The sequence below is a fragment of the Hypanus sabinus genome, unplaced genomic scaffold (genome assembly GCF_030144855.1).
Source record: "Hypanus sabinus isolate sHypSab1 unplaced genomic scaffold, sHypSab1.hap1 scaffold_1088, whole genome shotgun sequence".
NCBI lineage: Eukaryota > Metazoa > Chordata > Chondrichthyes > Myliobatiformes > Dasyatidae > Hypanus > Hypanus sabinus.
Genome location: NW_026779145.1, coordinates 123510 through 145159, shown reverse-complemented (window position 1 = coordinate 145159; position 21650 = coordinate 123510). Strand labels below are relative to the sequence as shown.

At 48.5% G+C, this 21650-nt stretch overlaps 1 protein-coding gene across 1 annotated transcript in view; it reads right to left on the bottom strand.

Annotated features, from left to right (window-relative positions):
* Window positions 1-937: 937 nt before the first annotated feature.
* The window catches only part of LOC132386278 (uncharacterized), a 32935-nt gene continuing 12222 nt past the window's right edge, over window positions 938-21650 (bottom strand). The window contains exons 5-8 of the mRNA XM_059958555.1: window positions 20137-20308; window positions 19973-20038; window positions 15335-15550; window positions 938-1622 (exon numbers count right to left, since the gene is read on the bottom strand). Of these exons, the coding sequence (XP_059814538.1) occupies window positions 1588-1622; window positions 15335-15550; window positions 19973-20038; window positions 20137-20308 (489 nt within the window). The 3' untranslated portion in view covers window positions 938-1587. The remainder of the gene's footprint in view (window positions 1623-15334; window positions 15551-19972; window positions 20039-20136; window positions 20309-21650) is intronic.

The following is a 21650-nucleotide window of genomic DNA, read 5'->3' as shown; positions in this document are numbered from 1 at the left end:
CAAGGGGGACGGGGAGAAGAGATCCCACAGGAGGAATGAGGACGGGGAGGAGAGATCGTACAAGAGGAAGGGGGACGGGGAGAAGAGATCCCACAGGAGGAATGAGGACGGGGAGGAGAGATCCCACAGGAGGAATGGGGACGGGGGAGAGATCCCACAGGAGGAAGGGGGACGGGGCCGAGAGATCCCACAGCAGGAAGGGGGACGGGGAGGAGATCCCACAGGAGGAAGGGGGACGGGGAGGAGATTCCACTGGAGGAAGGGGGACGGGGAGGAGAGATCGTACAAGGGGGACGGGGAAAAGAGATCCCACAGGAGGAATGAGGACGGGGAGGAGAGATCCCACAGGAGGAATGGGGACGGGGCCGAGAGATCCCACAGGAGGAAGGGGGACGGGGCCCAGAGATCCCACAGGGGGAAGGGGGAGGGGGCCGAGAGACCCCACAGGGGGAAGGGGACGGGGAGGGGAGATCCCACAGGAGGAAGGGGGACGGGGAGGAGATCCCACAGGAGGAATGGGGACGGGTAGGGGAGATCCCACTGGAGGAAGGGGGACGGGGAGGGGAGATCCCACAGGAGGAATGGGGACGGGTAGGGGAGATCCCACTGGAGGAAGGGGGACGGGGAGGGGAGATCCAACAGGAGGAAGGGGGACGGGGAGGGGAGATCCCACAGGAGGAAGGGGCCGGGGAGGGGAGATCCCACAGGAGGAAGGGGGACGGTAAGTGGAGATCCCACATAAGGAAGGGGGACGGGGAGGAGCGATCCCACAGGAGGAAGGGGGATGAGGAAGAGAGATCCCACAGGAGGAATGGGGTGGGGAGGAGATATCCCACAGGAGGAAGGGGGACGGGGAGGAGAGACCCCCCCAGGAGGAAGGGGGACGAGGAGGAGAGACCCCACAGGAGGAAGGGGGATGGGGAAGAGAGATCCCACAGGAGGAAGGGGGATGGGGAAGAGAGATCCCACAGGAGGAAGGGGGATGTGGAAGAAAGATCCCACAGGAGGAAGGGGGATGTGGAAAAGAGATCCCACAGGTAGAAGAGGAATGGGTAGCAATCTCCGAGGAGGAGGATGTGAAATGTGGAAACCACAGACAGGGTGCAGAGGAGATTTACAGGGATGTTGCCTGGATTGGGGAGCAGGTTGAGTGAACTCGGCCTTTTCTCTTGGAGTGACGGAGGATGAGAGGTGATTTGATAGAGGTGTACAAGATAATGAGAGGCATTGATCGTGTGGTTCGTCAGAGTCTTCTCCCCAGGGCTGAAATGGCTAGCACGAGAGGGCATAGTTTTAAGAATGGGCTGCTGGAGGCGAAAACTTTAAACTCCAGGATGGCTACATGGAGCTTAGAAATATAGAGGGCTATGGGTAAAACCGAGGTAATTCTAAGGTAGAAACATGTTCAGCACAGCTTTGTGGGCCGAAGGGCCTGTATTGTTCTGTATGTTTTCTATGTTTCTGCTGATCACATTAATGTTCAGTGTCAGACACCCAGTGACTGTAAACACAATCTCCCACAGTCTGGTACTTACCACACTTTCTGTATTTTACACTCCGGGTTCCTCAGAGCTGCAGACACCAGTTTCACTCCTGAATCTCCCAGTTCATTTTGCCCAAGTCTAAACACAAACAGACAGATTGATAAACAAAGTGATTCAAACCGTGGGTCTGGGGGAATTTCTCTCACTCGGATATCTCAGGAAACATTAAACTGTCCAGTAAATCACTGATCGGAGTTCCCATCACTGTCAATGTCCCTCACTGCCCAGCTCCAGTGTATTTACCGAATGTCGGTAATTTCGTCTGTCCCTCTAAACCCTCTAAACCCCACATATTCTGTCCCATTCCCCGATGGAGAGAAAAGTGTTTCTGACTGAAATGCAGAAATGTCAATGGGACACAGCGAAATAGACCCACCTAAGCTAAAGCGATGCGGAAGAGAGATCCCACAGGAGGTAGGGGGTTGGGGAAGAGATCCCAGAGGAGGAAGGGGGATGGGGAAGAGAGATCCCACAGGAGGAAGGGGGACGGGGGGAAGAGATCCCACAGGAGGAAGGGGGATGGGGAGGAGAGATCCCACAGGAGGAAAGGGGTTGGGGAAGACAGACCCCACAGGAGGAAGGGGGATGGGGAAGAGAGATCCCACAGGAGGAAGGGGGACGGGGTGAAGAGATCCCACAGGAGGAAGGGGGATGGGGAGGAGAGATCCCACAGGAGGTAGGGGGTTGGGGAAGAGATCCCAGAGGAGGAAGGGGGATGGGGAAGAGAGATCCCACAGGAGGAAGGGGGACGGGGGGAAGAGATCCCACAGGAGGAAGGGGGATGGGGAGGAGAGATCCCACAGGAGGAAGGGGGTTGGGGAAGACAGACCCCACAGAAGGAAGGGGGATGGGGAAGAGAGATCCCACAGGAGGTAGGGGGTTGGGGAAGAGATCCCAGAGGAGGAAGGGGGATGGGGAAGAGAGATCCCACAGGAGGAAGGGGGACGGGGGGAAGAGATCCCACAGGAGGAAGGGGGATGGGGAGGAGAGATCCCACAGGAGGAAGGGGGTTGGGGAAGACAGACCCCACAGGAGGAAGGGGGATGGGGAAGAGAGATCCCACAGGAGGAAGGGGGATTGGGAAGAGAGATCCCACAGGAGGAAGTGGGTTAGGGAAGAGAGATCCCACAGGAGGAAGTGAGATGGGGAAGAGAGATCCCACAGGAGGAAGGGAGATGGGGAAGAGATCCCACAGGAGGAAGGGGGATAGGGAAGAGAGATCCCACAGGAGGAAGGGGGATAGGGAAGAGAGATCCCACAGGAGGAAGTGAGATGGGGAAGAGAGATCCCACAGGAGGAAGGGAGATGGGGAAGAGAGATCCCACAGGAGGAAGGGGGATAGGGAAGAGAGATCCCACAGGAGGAAGGGTAATGGGGAAGAGAGATCACATAGGATGATGGGGCATGGGGAAGAGAGATGAGACAGGAGGAAGTGGGTGGGGAAGTGAGATCAAACAGGAGGTTGGGGGATGAGTAGGAGAGATCCCATTGGAGGAAAGGGGATGCTGAGGAGAGATCCAACAGTTGGAAGGATGGGGGAGTGGGAACAGAGAGCCCAGAGGATGAAAGGGGGATGGGAAAGCGAGATCTCACAGGAGGATTGCTACCCGTGCCACGTGCTAGTGAGGCTAGAAATAGGAAGATAATGCAGCTAAATATGTGGCTGAGGGGATGGTGCATGAGGGAGGGGTTCACGTTTCTGGACAATTGGGCTTTCTTCCAGGGGAGGTGGGACCAGTTCGAATTGGACAGTTTGCACCTGAACTGGAGGGGACTAACATCCTTGTCGGTAGCTTAGCAAGTTCTGCTCTGGGGGTTTTAAACAAGGTTGCAGGGGGAGGGGAACCAGAGTGTTAGGGCAGATAGTGAGGTGGTGGAGGATAAGGGTCATGCGAGGACTGCTTGTATAGACAGATATCAATGGTTTGTATGTGATAGAAATGTTCTCAGGTGCATCTATTTCAATGCAAGGAGTATTGCAGGTAAGGCAGATGAGTTTAGATCGTGGATTGGCACGATGATATCGACATTATTGCTATTAGTAAGACTTGGTTTGCAGGAGGGTCAGGACTGGCAGCTTCATGTTCTGGGTTTCCATTGTTTCAGATGTGATAGGGGGGACGGATGAAAGGGGGCGGAGTGGCATTACCAGTCAGGGGAATATCACAGCTGTATGTAGACGGGACAGCCCGGAGGGTTCATCTACAGAGGCCATATGGGTGGAGCTGAGGAACGGGAAAGGTGTGAGCACACTAATAGGGTTGTATTATAGACCGCCCAGTAGTCAGAGAGAATTCGAGGAGCAAATCTGTAGAGAGATAGCACACCAATGTAAGAAACAGAAAGTCGTAATTGTAGGGGATTTTAACTTTCCACATATTGACGGGGACTCCCATTCTGAGAAAGGGTTAGATGGCGTGGAGTTTGTCAAATGTGTCAGGAAAGTTTTCTAAATCAATATATTGAGGTATCTTCGAGAGAGGGTGCAGTACCTGATCTCCTATTAAGTAACCAGACAGGTCAGGTGACATAAGTATGTGTAGGTGAACAGTTTGGGTCCAGTGACCATAATGTCATTAGTTTCAAGATAATTATGGATAAGGATAGGACTGGTCCGCCAGTTAAGGTTCTGAATTGGAGAAGGGCCAATTTTGTGGAAATGAGAGAGGATCTGGGAAGAGTGGATTGGGATAAGTTGTTTTCTGGCAAGGATGTGTTCAGTAAGTGGAACGCCTTCAAGGGTGAAATTTTGAGAGTGCAGAGTTTGCATGTTCCTGCCAGGATTAAAGGCAAAGTTAACAGGCAGAGGGAGCCTTGGTTTTCAAGGGATATTGGCGATCTGCTTAAGTAGGTGTTTAGCAGCTATAGGAAACAAGGAACAAATGAGGTACTTGAAGAGTATAGAAAATGTAAGGGAATACTAAAGAAGGAAATCAGGAATGCAAAAAGAAGACATGAGGTTGCTTTGGCAGATAATGTGAAGGTAAACCCGAAGGGTTTCTACAAGTATATTAAGAGTAAAAGGATAGTAAAGGACAAAATTGGTCCCCTAGAAGATCAGAGTGGTCGTCTCTGTGTGGAGCCTCACGAGATGGGGGAGATCTTAAACAGTTTTTTTGCGTCAGTGTTTACTCAGGAAACTGGCATAGCGGATATGGAATTAAGGGAAACAACCAGTAGTGTCATGGAACATATAGAGATTAAAGAGGAGAAGCTGCTTGCTGCCTTACAGTGAATAAAGGTAGATTAATCCCCCGGAACTGCCATGGTATTCCCTCGGACCTTGAGAGAGACTGGTGTAGAAATTGCAGGGGCCCTGGCAGAAATATTTAAAATGTCCTCAGCCAGGGGTGCGGTGCCGGAGGATTGGAGGGTAGCTCATGTTGTTCCGTTGTTTGAAAAAGGCTCCAAAAGTACACCAGGTAATTACAGGCCAGTGAACCTGACATCCATAACAGGTAATTTATCAGAAGGTGTTCTGAGAGTTTGGATATGCAAGGATTTGGACAGCCAAGGGCTGATAAAAGATAGTCAACATGGCTTTCATGTTAGATCATGTTTAATGAATCTTGTAGTGTTTGTTGAGGTTGTTACCAAGAATACATATGAAGGAAAGGCTGTGGATGTTGTCTTCATGGACTTTAGTAAGGCCTTTGACAAGGTCCCACATAAAAGGTTAGTTCAGAAGGTTCAGACACGAGGTATCCATGGAGAGGTTGTAAACTGGATTCGAATTGGCTGTGTGGGAGAAGACAGAGAGTGGTAGTGGATGATTGCTTCTCAGACTGGAGGCCTGTGACTAGTGGTGTGTCTCAGGGATCTGTGCTGGGACCATTGTTGTTTGTTGTCGAAATCAATGATCTGGATGATAATGTGATAAATTGGATCAGCAGGTTTGCTGATGACACTAAGATAGAGGCGTTGTGGACAGCGAGGAAGGCTTTCAAAGCTTGCAGAGGGATCTGGACCAACTGGAAAAATGGGCCAGAAAATGGCAGATGGAATTTATAACATATGACATATAACCAGATAACGATTACAGCAGGGAAGCAGGCCATCTCGGCCTTTCTGGTCTGTGCCGAATGCTTATTCTCACCTAGTCCCACCTACCTGCACTCAGCCCATAACCCCCCATTTCATTCCTTTCCTGTCCATATACCTATCCAATTTTTTTTAAATGACAAAATCAAACCCGCCTTTACCACTTCTACTGGAAGCTCGTTCCACACAGCTACCACTCTCTGAGTAAAGAAGTTCTCCTTTGTGTTACCCCTAAACTTTTGCCCTTTCACTCTCAACTCATTCCCTCTTGTTCGAATCTTCCCTATTCTCAATGGAAAAAGACTATCCACGTCAACTCTATCTATCCCCCTCATAATTGTAAATACCTCTATCAAGTCCCCCCTCAACCTTCTATGCTCCAAAGAATAAAGACCTAGCTTGTTCATTAGGTGCTGAAACCCAGGTAACATTCTAGTGAATTTACTCTGTACTCTCTCTATTTTGTTGACATCTTTCCTATAATTCAGTGACCAGAACAGTACACAATACTCCAAATTTGGGCTCACCAAGGCCTTGTACAATTTTAACATTACATCCCAACTCCTATACTCAATGCTCTGATTTATAAAGGCCAGTATACCAAAAGCTTTCTTCACCACCCTATCCACATTAGATTCCACCTTCAGGGAACTATGCACCATTATCCCTTGATCACTCTGTTCTGCTGCATTCCTCAGTGCCCTACCATTTACCATATATGTCATTTTTGGATTACTCCTACCAAAATGTATCACCTCACACATATCAGCATTAAACTCCATCTGCCATCTTTTAGCCTGCTCTTCTAACTGGCCTAAATCTCTGAACAACAAGCTTTGAAAAGCTCTGCATACTTACTAATCCAATTTACCACCCCATCATCCAGATCATTAATAAGATTGGACCCAGTACAGATCCCTGAGGCACACCACTATTCACCACTTTAATGCAGACAAGTGTGAGGTGTTGCATTTTGGAAGGACAAATCAAGGTAGGACATACACAGTAAATGGTAGGGCACTGAGGAGTGTGGAGGAACAAAGGGACCTGTGTGTTCAGATACATAATTCCCAGAAAGTGGCGTCACAGGTAGACAGGGTTGTAAAGAAGGCTTTTGGCATCCTGGCATTCATAAATCAAAGTTGAGTATAGGAGTTGGGATGTTATGGTGAGGTTGTACAGGACATTGGTAAGGCCAAATATGGAGTATTCTGTGCAGTTCTGGTCACTGAACTATAGGAAGGATATCAGTAAGGTTGAACAAGTGCAGAGAAGATTTACTAGGATGTTGCCGGGTCTTCAGGAGTTGAGTTACAGGGAAAGATTGAACAGGTTAGGACTTTATTCCTTGGAGCATAGAAGAATGCGGGGAGATTTCAAAGAGGTTTACAAAACTCTGAGGGGTATAGTCAGGGTAAATGCAAATAGTCTCTTTCACATAGATTAGGAGAGATAAATTACAGGAGGACTTGGTTCAGAGTGAAAGGGGAAAGGTTTAGGGGGAAATTCTTCACTGAGAGAGTAGTGAGAGTGTGGAACAAGCTGCCATCTGATGTAGAAAATGCGGAATCACTCTTAAGTGTTAAAAATAAATTGGATAGATGTATGGATGGGAGAGGACTGCAAGGTTATGGACTGGGTACAGGTCAATGGGACAAGCGGAATAGAGATTCGGCACAAAGCAGAAGGGCCGAATGGCTTGTTTTCTGTGCGCTGGTGTTTTATGATTTTATGATTCTATGAAAGGGTGTGGGGAGGAGAGTTCACTCAGGCAGAAGGACGAATGGGAAGAGAGCTCCCACAGGAGGAAGGGAGATGGGGAAGGGATATCCCACAGGAGGAAAGGGGATGGGGAAGAGAGACGTCACAGGAGGAAGGGGGATGGGGAAGAGAGACCTCACAGGAGGAAGGGGGATGGGGAGCAGAGATCACACAGGAGGAAGGGAGATGGGGAAGGGATATCCCACAGGAGGAAAGGGGATGGGGAAGAGAGACGTCACAGGAGGAAGGGGGATGGGGAAGAGAGACCTCACAGGAGGAAGGGGGATGGGGAAGAGAGACCTCACAGGAGGGAGATGCGGAAGTGATAACCCACAGGGGGATGTGGGAAGGGGTAGAGAGAACTCGCAGGGGGAAGGGGGATGGGGAAGGGATATCCCATGGGAGGAAGGGGAGCGGAGAGAGAGGCATTAAACAGGATAAAGGGGGAAGGGCTTGAGAGATCGGCCAGGAGGAAGGAGGATGTGGAAGAGAGATCTCACAGGAGGAAGGGGGACGGGGAGGGGAGATCCCACAGGAGTAAGGGGGACGGGAAAGAGAGATCCCACAGGAGGAAGGAGGACGTGGAAGAGAGATGGGAAAGAGGGATCCCACAATAGAAAATGGGATGGGGATGAGAGATCACATAGGAATAAAAGGGTGGAGAGTTTAAATCCCACAGGAGGAATGGGGATTTGGAAGAGATATCCTACAGCAGGATGAGGGATGTGGAAGAGAGATCCCACAGGAGGAAGGGGGATGGGGATGAGGGATCCACAGGAGGAAGGTGGATGCTGAGGGGAGATCCAACAGTTGGAAGGATGGGGTAGTGGGAACAGAAATCCCAGAGGATGAAAGGGGGATGGGAAAGTGAGATCTCACAGGTGGATTGCTACCCATGCCACGTGCTAGTGAGGCTAGAAACAGGAAGATAATGCAGCTAAATACGTGGCTGAGGGGATGGTGCATGAGGGAGGGGTTCATGTTTCTGGACAATTGGGATTTCTTCCAGGGGAGGTGCGACCAGTTCGAATTGGACAGTTCGCACCTGAACTGGAGGGGACTAACATCCTTGCCAGTAGGTTAGCAAGTTCTGCTCCGGGGGTTTTAAACTAGATTGCAGGGGGAGGGAGCAGAGTGATAGAGAAGATAGTGAGGTGGAGGAGGATAAGGGTCATGCGAGGACTGCTTGTATAGACAGTTATCAATGGTTTGTACGTGATAGAAATGTTCTCAGTTGCATCTATTTCAATGCAAGGAGTATTGTGTGGAAGGCAGATGAGATCCCGCAGAAGGATGTGGGATTGGGAAGACAGATCCCACAGGAGGAAGCGGGATGGGGAAGAGAGATCCCACAGGAGCAAGGGGGATGGGGAAGAGAGATCCCACAGGAGTAAGGTGGATGGAGAAGGGTGATCCCACTGGAGGATGGTGATGGGGAAGGGAGATTCAACAGCAGGAAGTTGTTGGGGGAGAGACCAGAGCAGGAAGTGGAATGTGGAATAGATGTCCAACAGAAGTAATAGGATGGGAAAGAAAGAACCCAGAGGAATAAAGCTGGTGGGGAAGATAAATCCGACAGGAGGAAGGAGCATGGGAAAGAGAGATCTGATAGGAAGGGAGGGACGTGGAAGAGAGATCATACAGGAGGAAGGGGGATGAGTAGGAGAAATACCTCAGGAGGAACGGGGATGGGAAAGAGAGATCCCACAGGAAGTGGGGACATGGAACACAGGAACCACAGGAGTAGGAGGAGTGCAGAAGAGGGATCCCACAGGAGAAGGGGGATGGGGAGGAGAGATCCCACAGGAGGAAGGGTGATGGGGAAGACAGATCCCACAGGAGAAGGGGGATGGAGAAGTGCGATCCCACCAGAGGAAGTGGGATGGGGAAGACAGATTCCACGGGAGGAAGGGGGTTGGGAAAGAGAGCCCAGAGGAGGAAGTGGAATGTAGAAGAGAGGTCCAACAGAAGGAAGTGGATGGGATAGAGAGATCCCATAGGGAGAAATCTGGTGGGGAAGATAAATCTCACAGAAGGTAGGGTGTGGGGAAGAGATATTACATAGGAAGAAGGGGATGGGGAAGTGAGATTCCACAGGAGGAAGTGCGATCGGGTAAAGTGATGCCAGGGCAGGAAAGTGGATGAGAAGAGATATCCAATAACGGGAAGGTAATGGGCAAGAGAGATCCCGTAGGAGAATGTGGGATGAGTAGGAGAGATACCTCATGAGTAATGGGGATGGGAAAGAGAGATCCCACAGGAGGAAGAGATGGGAAAGAGAGATCCCACAGGAGGAAGGGGGATGGGGAAGAGAGATCCCACAGCAGGAAGTTGATGGGGAGGAGAGAGTGCACAGGAGGAAGGGGATGGGGAATAGAGATCCCACAGAAGTAAGAGGGTTGGGGAAGATATATCCCTAGGAAGAAAAATGGTGGGGAGGAGATATCCCACAGTTGGAAGGAGAATGGGGAAGGGAGATCCGACAAGAGGATGTGGGATGGGGAAGAGAGATACGTGTGCAGGGACAAGACAGATCCCACAGGAAGAGGGGGCATTATGATGACCCATAGGAGGAAGGGGGATGGTGATGAGAGATCCCACAGGATGAAAGTGGATGGGGAAGAGAAATCCCACAGAAGGAAATGGAATGGGGAATACAGATCCCATAGGATGATCGGGCATGGCGACGAGAGATGAGACAGGTGGGGAAGTGAGATCATACAGGAGATTGGGGGATGAGTAGGAGAGATCTCATAGGAGGAAGAGGGATGGGGAAAATAGATGCCACGGGAGGAAGTGGGATGGATAAGTGTGATCCCACCCGACGTAGGGGATAGGGAAGAGAGATCCCACAGGAAGAAAGGGATGGGAAGCTTAAATCCCACAGGAGGAAGTGGAATGGGAACAGAGGCCCCAGAGGGTGAAAGGGGATGCGGAAGGGAGATCCCACAGGAGCATGGGGGGTGGAGAAGAGAGATTCCACTGTAGGAATGGGGATGGGGAAGAGCGATTCATCAGGAGTAAGGGAACTGGTGATGAGGGATCCCACAAGAGGAAGGTGTATAGGGAACAGAGTCCACAGGAGGAAGGGGGATGGAGAAGAGAGATCCAGCAGCAGGAAAGCAGATGGGGAAGAGAGATCCCACAGCAGGAAGAGGGATGGGGATGAGTGTTCCCACAGGAGGAAGGAATGGGGTAGAGAGATACCACAGGAGGAAGTGGGATGGGAAAGAGAGATCCCACAGGAGGAAGGGGGATGGGAAAGAGAGATCCCACAGGAGGAAGGGCGATGGGAAAGAGAGATCCCACAATAGGAAATGGGATGGGGATGAGAGATCACACTGGAGGAAGGGGGATGGGAAAGAGAGATCCCACAATAGGAAATGGGATGGGAATGAGAGATCACACTGGAATAAAAGGGTGGAGAGTTTAAATCCCACAGGAGGAATGGGGATTTGGAAGAGATATCCTACAGCAGGATGAGGGATGTGGAAGAGAGATCCCACAGGAGGAAGGGGGATGGGGATGAGGGATCCACAGGAGGAAGGTGGATTCTGAGGGGAGATCCAACAGTTGGAAGGAAGGGGGAGTGGGAACAGAAATCCCAGAGGATGAAAGGGGGATGGGAAAGTGAGATCTCACAGGTGGATTGCTACCCATGCCACCTGCTAGTGAGGCTATAAACAGGAAGATAGTGCAGCTAAATACGTGGCTGAGGGGATGGTGCATGAGGGAAGGGTTCATGTTTCTGGACAATTGGGATTTCTTCCAGGGGAGGTGCGACCAGTTCGAATTGGACAGTTTGAACCTGAACTGGAGGGGACTAACATCCTTGCCAGTAGGTTAGCAAGTTCTGCTCCGGGGGTTTTAAACTAGATTGCAGGGGGAGGGAGCAGAGTTTTAGAGAAGATAGTGAGGTGGAGGAGGATAAGGGTCATGCGAGGACTGCTTGTATGGACAGATATCAATGGTTTGTACGTGATAGAAATGTTCTCAGTTGCATCTATTTCAATGCAAGGAGTATTGTGTGGAAGGCAGATGAGTTTAGGTTATGGATTGGCACATGATGATTTCGACATTATTGCTATTAGTAAGACTTGGTTTGCAGGAGGGGCAAGACTGGCAGCTTCATGCTCCGGGTTTCCATTGTTTCAGACGTGATAGGGGGGAAGGATGAAAGGATGAGAAGTGACATTACCTGTCAGGGGAATATCACAGCTGTGCGTAGACGGGACAGCCCAGTGAGCCTGACATCAGTAATAGGTATATTATCAGAAGTTGTTCTGAGAGATCGGATATACAAGGATTCGGACAGCCAAGGGCTGATTAAAGATAGTCAGCATGAATTTGTGTGTGGTAGATCATGTTTAATGAATCCTGTAGTGTTTTTCGAGGAGGTTACCAAGAATGCATATGAAGGAAAGGCTGTGGATGTTGTCTCCATTGACTTTTGTAAGGCCGTTGACAAGGTCCCACATAAGAGGTTAGTTCTAAAGGTCCAGACACTAGGTATCCATGGAGAGATTGTAAACTGGATTCGAATTGGCTGTGTGGGAGAAGACAGAGAGTGGTAGTGGATGATTGCTTCTCAGACTGGAGGCCTGTGACTAGTGGTGTGTCTCAGGGATCTGTGCTGGGACCATCGTTGTTTGTAGTCTGTATCAATGATCTAGATGATAATGTGATAAATTGGATCAGCAGGTTTGCGGATGACACTAAGTTAGGGGCGTTGTGGACAGCGAGGAAGGCTTTCAAAGCTTGCAGAGGGATCTGGACCAACTGGAAGAATGGGCCAGAAAATGGCAGATGGAATTTAATGCAGACAAGTGTGAGGTGTTCCATTTTGGAAGGACAAATCAAGGTACGACATACACGATAAACAGTAGGGCACTGAAGAGAGCGGAGGAACAGAGGGATCCGGGGGTTCAGATACATAATTCCCTGAAAGTGGCTTCACAGGTGGACAGTGTTGTAAAAAAGGCTTTTGCCACCCTGGCATTCATAAATCAAAGTAATGGGTATAGAAGTTGGAATATTATGGTGAGGTTGTCTAAGACATTGGTGAGGCCAAATTTGGAGTATTTTGTGCGGTTCTGATCACCTAACTATAGGAAGGATATCAGTAAGTTTGAAAGAGTGCAGAGAAGATTTACTAGGATGTTGCCAGGTCTTCAGGAGTTGAGTTACAAGGAAAGATTGAGCAGGTTAGGACTTTATTCCTTGGATCACAGAAGAATGAGGGGAGATTTGATAGAGGTTTACAATATTATGAGGGTATAGACGGGGTCAATGCGAATAGGCTCTTTCCACATAGATTAGGAGAGATAAATATGAGAAGACATGGCTTCAGCGTGAAAGGGGAAAGGTTTAGGGGAAGCATTAGGAGGAACTTCTTCACTCAGAGGGTGGTGAGAGTGTGGAACGAGCTGCCGTCTGATGAGGAAAATATGGACTCACTCTTAAGCTTTAAGAATAAATTGGATAGATACATGGATGGGAGAGGACTGGAGGGTTATGGACTGGGTGCAGGTCAATGGGACTAGCGGAATAAGGTTTTGGTACAGACTCGAAGGACCGAATGGCTTGTTTTCTGTGCTGTAGTGTTCTATGATTTTATGATTCTATGGGGAAGAGAGTTCCCACAGGCGAAAGGGGAATGGGGATGGGGAAGAGCGATCCCAAAGGAGGAAGAGGATGGGGAAGAGAGATCCCACAGGAGGAAGGGGGATGGGGAAGAGAGATCCCACAGGAGGAAGAGGATGGGGAAGAGAGATCTCACAGGAAGGGGGTGAGTGTGTGGAAAAGACATCCCACAGGAGGATGAGGAAAGAGTAATAGAGAGCCCACAGGAGGAATGGGGATGGGTGTGAGGATTCTAAGGGTAAACGATAATCCTACAAGACGAGAGGAAGCAGAAATTTTTTGTATGTGTGTGTTGGGTCTGAACAGAGTCCCAGAGGAAATGCTGCCTCGCTCTTTGCATATCTGGAAGTGAGCAAAGTCACACACGGGGAAGGGCAGTGGGAGGACAATCTCACAATGGTATTTCTCTCCCTCTCACTGGGACAGTCTGCTGACGGTCTCTTGTCCCTCACCCGGAAGGGGGTGTGAATCTCTGACCCACCTTCTGCAGTCAGTGTCGGTCTGGGTGTCAGTCACAGTGAGAAGGAACATTGTTAATGGACGTGTCACAGGCAGTGAGAAACACGGCCATTCCTGTGATTTACTACCATTAAACCAATGGCCGATGTTCACTGATCTGATGAAGTCTCCAACATCCCTTCACAAGGAACCACAGAACCCTCCCGTCCTTGGGGAATTACTGACCGATCCCCTGGGCATTTGTCACAACTCTTCACTATCTGGTTTACTACAGATTTACCAGAATTCCTTTACATTGAAACAACAGAATGGAACAGTTTCACAGTTCAGAGTGAGAGATAAATCAAGTGACCTCAACTCCTGGCACTTGTGCAGCCCGGGTCCCAGCCGCTGGATTCCTTCACACTGAATGTGGCAGTTCCCCAGGTCGAGGTTTTTTACTGTGTCGCAGAGTCCGATGACATGAGACAGGACAGCGCAGTCAATCGGGGTCAGTATCATTCCCCTGAATGAAAGTGTTTCCACAGATCCCAGTGCGGCCTGAGCCAGTCCACGATTCTGAGACTCAAACAGGTAGTGCAATGTGTTCAGGAGGCTCCTTTTACCAGCATCACTCCTCGTGTTTCTACTCTGGCGTTTAACCTCCTCCTTCACCCAGTCAATCACCCGGCAGGTTGTTTGATGAGGAAATGGACCCAGAAACTCCTCCAGGCCCCGAGCTGTCATTGGGGAGGAGAGACCAGCAACAAAACGGAGAAATACCTCAAATCGCCCATCTGTTGTGTTGTGGACTTTTGTAAGGAATTTCAGGATATTCCCGGAATTTGGATTCAGGAATTGTGCGACTGCAGCTACAAACTCTTGGATGGTGAGGTGTGGGAATGTGTACACCACTCTCCGGGCAGAATCCTCTCTCTCCAAAAGCTCCATCAGGAAACCGGACAGGAACTGGGAAGGCTGCAGGTTGTAGTTGATCAAATCTCCACTTGTAAACACAATCTTCTTCTCAGACACTCCTCTGAAGGCCATCTGACCAACCCTGAGTAACACATCACGGGGGTTCTCAATCTCACGGCCGTGGTTTTTCAGGATGTTGTAAATATAGTAGGAGTACAGTTGGGTGATGGTCTTGGGAACTCGCTGCGGGTCCCTGACTCTTTGTGTGAAGAAGGGGCCCAGTGCCAGAGCGAGGATCCAGCAGTAGGAGGGGTTGTAGCTCATGGTGTACAGGATCTCATTCTCCTCCACGTGTTTGAAAACTGCTTCTGCCACCGTCTGATCTTCAAAATACCTGATGAAATATTCCTTCCGTTCCTCACCAACAAATCCCAGGATTTCAGCCCAGACACTGATATCCGCCTTTTCCAATAAATGTAACGCAGTGGGACGGGTGGTCACCAGCACTGAACACCCTGGGAGCAGATTGCCCTGGATTAAACTGTACACAACGTCAGACACCTTGCACTTGAATTCAGGATCTGTGCACTGTGATTCTGTGTCTGTCCGACCATCAACAAAGTTGATTTTGTCCTTGAATTCATCCAATCCGTCGAATATGAACAGCAGTCCCTCTGTGTGTTTGCAGACCTCTCTCAGGATATTCCCAAAGTAGGGATAATGAAGCAGAATCAGTTCCTTCAGGTTTATTCTGCAGTTAATGGTGTTTAAATCCCGGAATTTGAAACTGAAGACAAACTGGAATTGTTGGTATATCTTCCTCTCGGCCCAGTCGTAAACAATCTTTTGTACCATTGTTGTTTTCCCGATCCCTGGGACTCCGGCCACTGCTGCGGACATCCCTGATTTGTTTCTAAAGATAGATCTTTTCAATTTTTGAACAAAGCTCTTCTTGAATAACTGATCAGTCCGGATTTTTTCCAGCTTACCACGGAGATCTTTTTCTCTCCACTCCTCGTGGTCTCTGCCTCTTGCCAGCAGCTCATGTTCCACCAGTGTCCGATCTCGAACAGTAGAAATGACCGTGAGCTCAGCGTATCGATCAACCAGCTGGAAAACCTTCACCTTTTCCCTCATCAGGATCGTGTTCACTCTCAGTGTTTCAGTTTGTGCCCGCAGAGTCTCCATGTGTTTCCTTCGAACATCTTAGGACGGACAGAAATAGGTTGTCAATGCCTGATCTGATGTACATGGAGCATACAACATATTTTCTTTAAATAAACAAAAATCTTGTGAAAGACATTGTTTGGGTGAAATTCGGAGATCAGAGACTAGAGTGTCTGAAGATGAACGACGGCCCAGAAACATTTCTGATCTGACTCAGATCCGCTGTTAAAGGCTCCACTCTCCCCTCTGTTGGTAGTTTGCAGATTCCCCGGTGTTCCAGCGAGCACCAAGTGCACACGTGATTCTGGAGAGGAGAGTGTTGTGTGGAGCGGGTGGTTTCACTGCTTTCACTGCTCAGTTTCTGCTGAACTGTGCAACCCTACAGAGGGTAACGGGGGGGAGGGGGGCATTTACTTGCTCTACTGACTTTTACTTCTCTCACAATGGACCCCATGTTCTTGACACTCCTTTAGGATTAAGCTGTCTGTACTGCGCCTCAGAAAAGGAACATAATTTCTGTTTCCTTTTCCAGGCTGAGCCAGTCACGATGTGACACACCCCGCACTGGTCTACAGTCTCTTATTCTCCGAGGAGCTGGTACATGAACCCAGGCAATTCCCCGATGATGTGTGGAAGAGCAGGAAGCTGAAGAGGATGGCAGTGGAAATGGGGAACTCTAAAGTCAGGAGGACAGGTCGGCGATTCTGTGGACACCGATGGCACTTTGCCTGTCAGGTGCCATTGTCCGAAATGTTTCTGGACACGTTCACAATATCCTGAGAAGGGAGGTTGAGCAGTCAGAAGTTGTGACAAACATTGGTAACAACAACGTAGGGAAGAGAAAAGGGAGGAGGTCTGGAAAACAGAACACAGGGGGTTAGGAAAAAAGCTGAGGAACAGGAACTCAAAAGTAGTGATCTCAGGATTGCTGCCTGTACCACCCGACAGTGGCAATAGGAATAGAATGAGGTGGCAGAAAAATGTGTGGCAGAGCATTTGGAGCAGGGAGCAGGAATTCAGATTTCTGGATAATTGTTACCACTTCCGGGGCAGGTAGGAGCTGTACAAAAGGCACGGGTTGCATGTGAATCCGATGAGGACCAATACTCTTATGGGCAGATTTACTGGAGCTGTTGGGAGTGTTTTACCCTAAAATGGCCGGGGGACCGGAACTAGGACAATAGAGCTGTGGATGAACCAGCAGTTTCACAAGTAGATGATGGGTTTAAGATGAATGTTAGGGTGGACAAGCCAATGAATGTTTTCAAATACAGAGAGAGCAAACTGTTAAATTGTACTGCATAGACAGCATTCAAAAAGGCGCAGATGCAGGACTGAACGCCTTGTGTTTAAATGCACGGAACATTCAGAATAAGGTGGACGAACTTTTGGCGCAATTAGAGATTGGTCATTATGATGTCGTGGGCATCACTGAGTCATGGCTGAAAGAAGACCATAGCTGGGAGCTTAACGTTTAAAGATTTACGTCTTATCGAGAGGACTGGCAGGAAGGCATAGGCGTTGGTGATGTGGCTGTGCTGGTTCAAGGTGGAATCACATCTGTAGAAAGAGGTGACATAGGGTTAGAGAATGTTGAAGCTTTGTGGGTGGAGATAGGAAACTGTAAGAGTTAAAAAAAAAGCTTTATAGGGACCCTATATTGGCCTGAAAATAGCGAATGTGTGGGGTTGAGATTGCAAAGGGAGTTGGAAAAGGCGTGTGTTAAAGCCAATGACGCAGTTGTAATGAAGGACTTCAATGTGCACGGGGAATAAGAAAATCAAACGAACGTCAGGAATCAGATCGCAAGAGAGGGAATTTATTGAATTCCCACGAGATTGCGTTTCAGAGCAGCTTGTGCTTGAGACAACTCAGTGAAAGGCTGTCTTTGATTGGGTGTTGTGTAATAACCCTGATCTTATGAGGGAGCTTAATGTAAAAGAACCATTAAGAGATAGTGATCATAATATGAGTGAATTCATAATACCATTTGAGAGGGAGAAGCATAACTTACAGTATCAGTATCGCAATGGAATAAAGCGAATTACAGAGGCACAAGAGAGAAGCTTTCCCAGGTAGATTGGAGAAGGATACTAGTGGAGATGGCTGAAGCTTCTGGGAATAGGTCTCAAGTTGCAGGATGGATACGGCCAACGGAGGAAGAAGTTCTAAAGTGGCACGTGTAGGCAACCATGGGTGACAATGGAAGTTAAGGATTGCATAAAAGCCGAGGAAAGGGCGTACAAGATAACAATAGTCATCTAAAAAAACTATAAGTAGGGAAAAGATTAAATATGAGGACAGCAAAGCCAATAATATAAAGCAGGATAATAAACACTTTCTTTCAGTTATATAAAGATTAAAAGGGAGGTGAGAGTCCATGCTGGAACACTGGAGAATGTGCACTCTGCATATATCTTCACTGTTCCAGACGCTAGCAGTCTGCGAGTGACAGGCAGTAGGAGTGACTGCCATTGCTATCACAAAGGAAAAACATCTCGGCATACTGAAAGCTCTTAAGGTGCAAAGTCACCTGGGACAGATGGACTGCATCCCAGATATCTGAGAGAGGTTGCTGAAGAGATGACGGATGGATTGGTCATGATCTTGGAAGAATCACTTGATTCGGGCATGGTCCCGGAGGACTGGAAGATTGCAACTGTCACTCTGGTCTTTAAGAAGGGAGGAAGGCAAAAGAAGGAAAATTATCGGCCAGTTAGCCAAACCTCAGCGACTGGGAAAGAGTTGGAGTCTCTTATTAAGTTTGAGGTTTCGAGGTACTTGGAGACTAATGACAATATAAGTTAGCATGGTTTCTGTTGGAATTCATCCTGGAAGTAAGAAGCAGGGTGGACAAAGGAGTCAGTGGATCCCATTTACTTGGATTTTCAGAAGGCATTTGATAAGCTGCCGCACACGAGTCTGCTTAACCAGATAAAAATCTATGGCGTCACAGGAAAGATACTGGCACGTGGAGCGGAATTGCTGACAGGCAGCAGGCAGCGAGTGGGAATAAAAGGGGCCTTTTCTGGTTGGCTGCCAGTGTCCGGTGGTGTTCCGCAGGGATCAGTATTGGGACCGCTGACTTTCAGATTGTTTGTCAATGATTTAGATGATTGAATGTATGTATTTGTGGCAAAGTTTGCGGATGATACAGAGATAGGTGGAGGGGTCGGTAGTGCGATTGCAACAGGACTGAGGCAAATTGGAAAAAATGGGCAAAGAGGTGGCAGATGGAATTCATTGTTGGAAATGTATGATAATGCATTTTGGTGAAAGGAGCGGACTATTAACTAAATAGGAAGAAGTTCCAAGAATCAGAGGTGCAGAGCGACTTCAAAGGGACATCGGAGCCTCGAGCAAAACTCACAGAAGATTAGTTTAAAGGTCGAGTCTGTGGTAAAGGTGGCAAAAAAGGGAATCGAATATAAATGCTGAGCCTTTACAAGACTGTATAGTCAGGCTGCACTGTAGGTGTGTTGTCAACAGCTTTTCAGTACCTCTGAAAAGATGTGTGGTCATTAGAGAGAGTCCCGAGGACATTCAGGAGGATGATTCCGGGAATGAAGGAGTTAACATATGGGGTGTGTTTTGGCAACTTTGGGCCTGTACTCACTGGAATTTTAAGGAATGCAAGGGAATCTCTTTTAAACCTGCAGAATGTTGAAAGGACCAGATAGGGTGGATGTGGAAAGGATGTTTCCTGTGGCAGGTGCATCCAGAACTAGGGGCCAGGGCCTCAAAATTGAGGGGCGATCCTTTACAACAGGTAAGGAGGACTCTTTGAGCCAGAGAATAATGACTGTCTGTAAGGCTCTGCCTCAGACTGCAGTGGAGGCCGAGTCCATGGATATAATGAAGGCAGAAGTTCCTGATCGGTCAGGGCATCAAAGGATATGGCGAGAAGGCAGGTGTATGGTGTTGCGTGGAATCGGGGATCAGCCATGATGGAATGGCGGAGCAGACTGATGGGCTGAATGGCCGAATTCTGCTCCCATGTCATGTTCGTATGGAGGAATAACAACAAATCTCGGCTCCACTTTGGATCAGAGGTGCGAGATTTCCCTTGCTGGAGTTGGATGTTCTAATTGGAATGGTTTGGCTTCAGTTTTGTCAAATCTCCAGATACTCGGCCCCACAGAAAAGGTGTTGTGACAAATGCAAATTGCTTCGTGTCCTCCAGCCACAGCAACAAAACCTGTCTCTCAGACGCTAACAGTCACTAAACAGGCCTCTAAAGAGATGTATTCAGACTCTCAGAGTGAAATAACAACAAAAACCTGTCTCCCAGACTGACAGTCTCTAAACAGGCCTCTAAAGAGACGTATTCAGACTCTCAGTGTGAAATAACAACAAAAACCTGTCTCCCAGACTGATAGTCTCTAAACAGGCCTCTACAGAGACGTATTCAGACTCTCAGTGTGAAATACAGACTTTCAGATTTCCGTTCCATCACTTACCTTTCAGATGTTTGGGCACTTCAGAGAAATCCCGCTCAGTGTCCATGTAGGCGAACTGGCCGTCACCTGTTCAAACAGATTAACCTGCATGAAGTCTGTTCTGTGTAATACTGTAAACTCATCAGCATTTACATCTGTAACACACAGTGTATTGTACACCGTACCTCGCTCCCGTATTTCATTCAATATTCTGCTCAGCTTCGGTAAATGGTGATGTAGTTTCACAAAGGATTCCCACATCACCTTCCGGGCCCCGGAGCCCTTCTCCATCACCAGATCCAGGAGGAGTTTGGAAGCGCCCGGTCGGTTTCCCTTCTCCGCGAGCTCAGTCACGCTCTGTAATGAACAATGGGAAATATATTGAGGAACGGAGGGATGGGTTCAAATCTACCCTGAACATGGACAGACCCAGCACATTCTGCTCGTCGCAAATCACTGACAGCAATTGCTCGTAGCAGGAAAAAGAATTTAAAAGAAGTTAGCATGGCCAATGATGACTTTCTGAACGCCACAGATTGCGGGGTACTTATCCACTTGGCAATGTTTAAGCAAAGCAGTCATAGTGTGAGTGAGCCAGAGATAGAGTAGGTTATTGATGCTTTGTGTCAGAGAGGGTTCATTGAGGAGAGGCGGAGGCTTGGGTTGATCTTGGGTAATATTTCCCTTCTCTTTTTCATGGTTAGGACAGTGGGAAAGCCAGGCAGGATAATGGGATGCTCTTCCTACAGGGTGCGGCAAGACAGGGAGACGTTCAGTGTCCCCGATAACTACACCTTCAGGAATTTCATCCAGCTGCAGCTTAATACAGACTGTGCTGAGGAATCGGAGCTGGAGCTGGGTGAACTCAGGATCATTCCGGAGGCTGAGAGATTGACTCAGGCTATACAGGGAGGGAGCTGTGCACAAGGCCCGGAACACAGGGAACTGGGTGACTGTCAGGAGGGGGAAGGGAACAGGCAGCCACTACAGGAAACTCTTTGTAACAGGGATACGGCTTTCTGTTTCGGGGTATGGCCTCGCAGAGGAAAGCCACGGTGATTATGCCTCTGGCTCTGAGTTTGGCTTTGTGACTCGGAAGGGATGAGAAGTGCTGAGATGCACTGACGGGGAATACAATGATCAGGAGAATAGACTGGAGATTCTATTTACGAGAACAGGATTTTTGGATGGTGTGTTACCAAGGTCAGTGATATCTCGTATCGACTCTGAAACTTCCTTAAGGGCAGGATGAGCAGGTCTTGGTCCACGTTGGTACCAATGACAAGAGTAGGAAGTGTGATGAGATACTGCAAAACGATACAGATCCAAAATTTCTTGAAAGTGTTATCGAAGGTAGATGGCGTTGTAAAGCTTTTTGGACATGGGGCTTCGTAAATCAAAATATTGAATACAGAAGTTGGGATATTATGTCGAAGTTGATGTTTCAGAGGCTAAATTGAAGAAATGTGTACATCTACCTCCTGAAAGGATATCAATAAGATTGAACAAATGCAGAATAAAATACAGATTGTTACCAGGAGTTGAGGATCTGAGATATAGAGGAAGTGTGAATAGGCTAGGACATTAATCCATAGAGTGTCGGAGGACCATGAGAGATGTGAAAGAGATATACAAGTTTATAAAAGGTATACAGAGAGTTATTGCGAAAATGCATTTATTACTGAGGTTGAGTGAGACT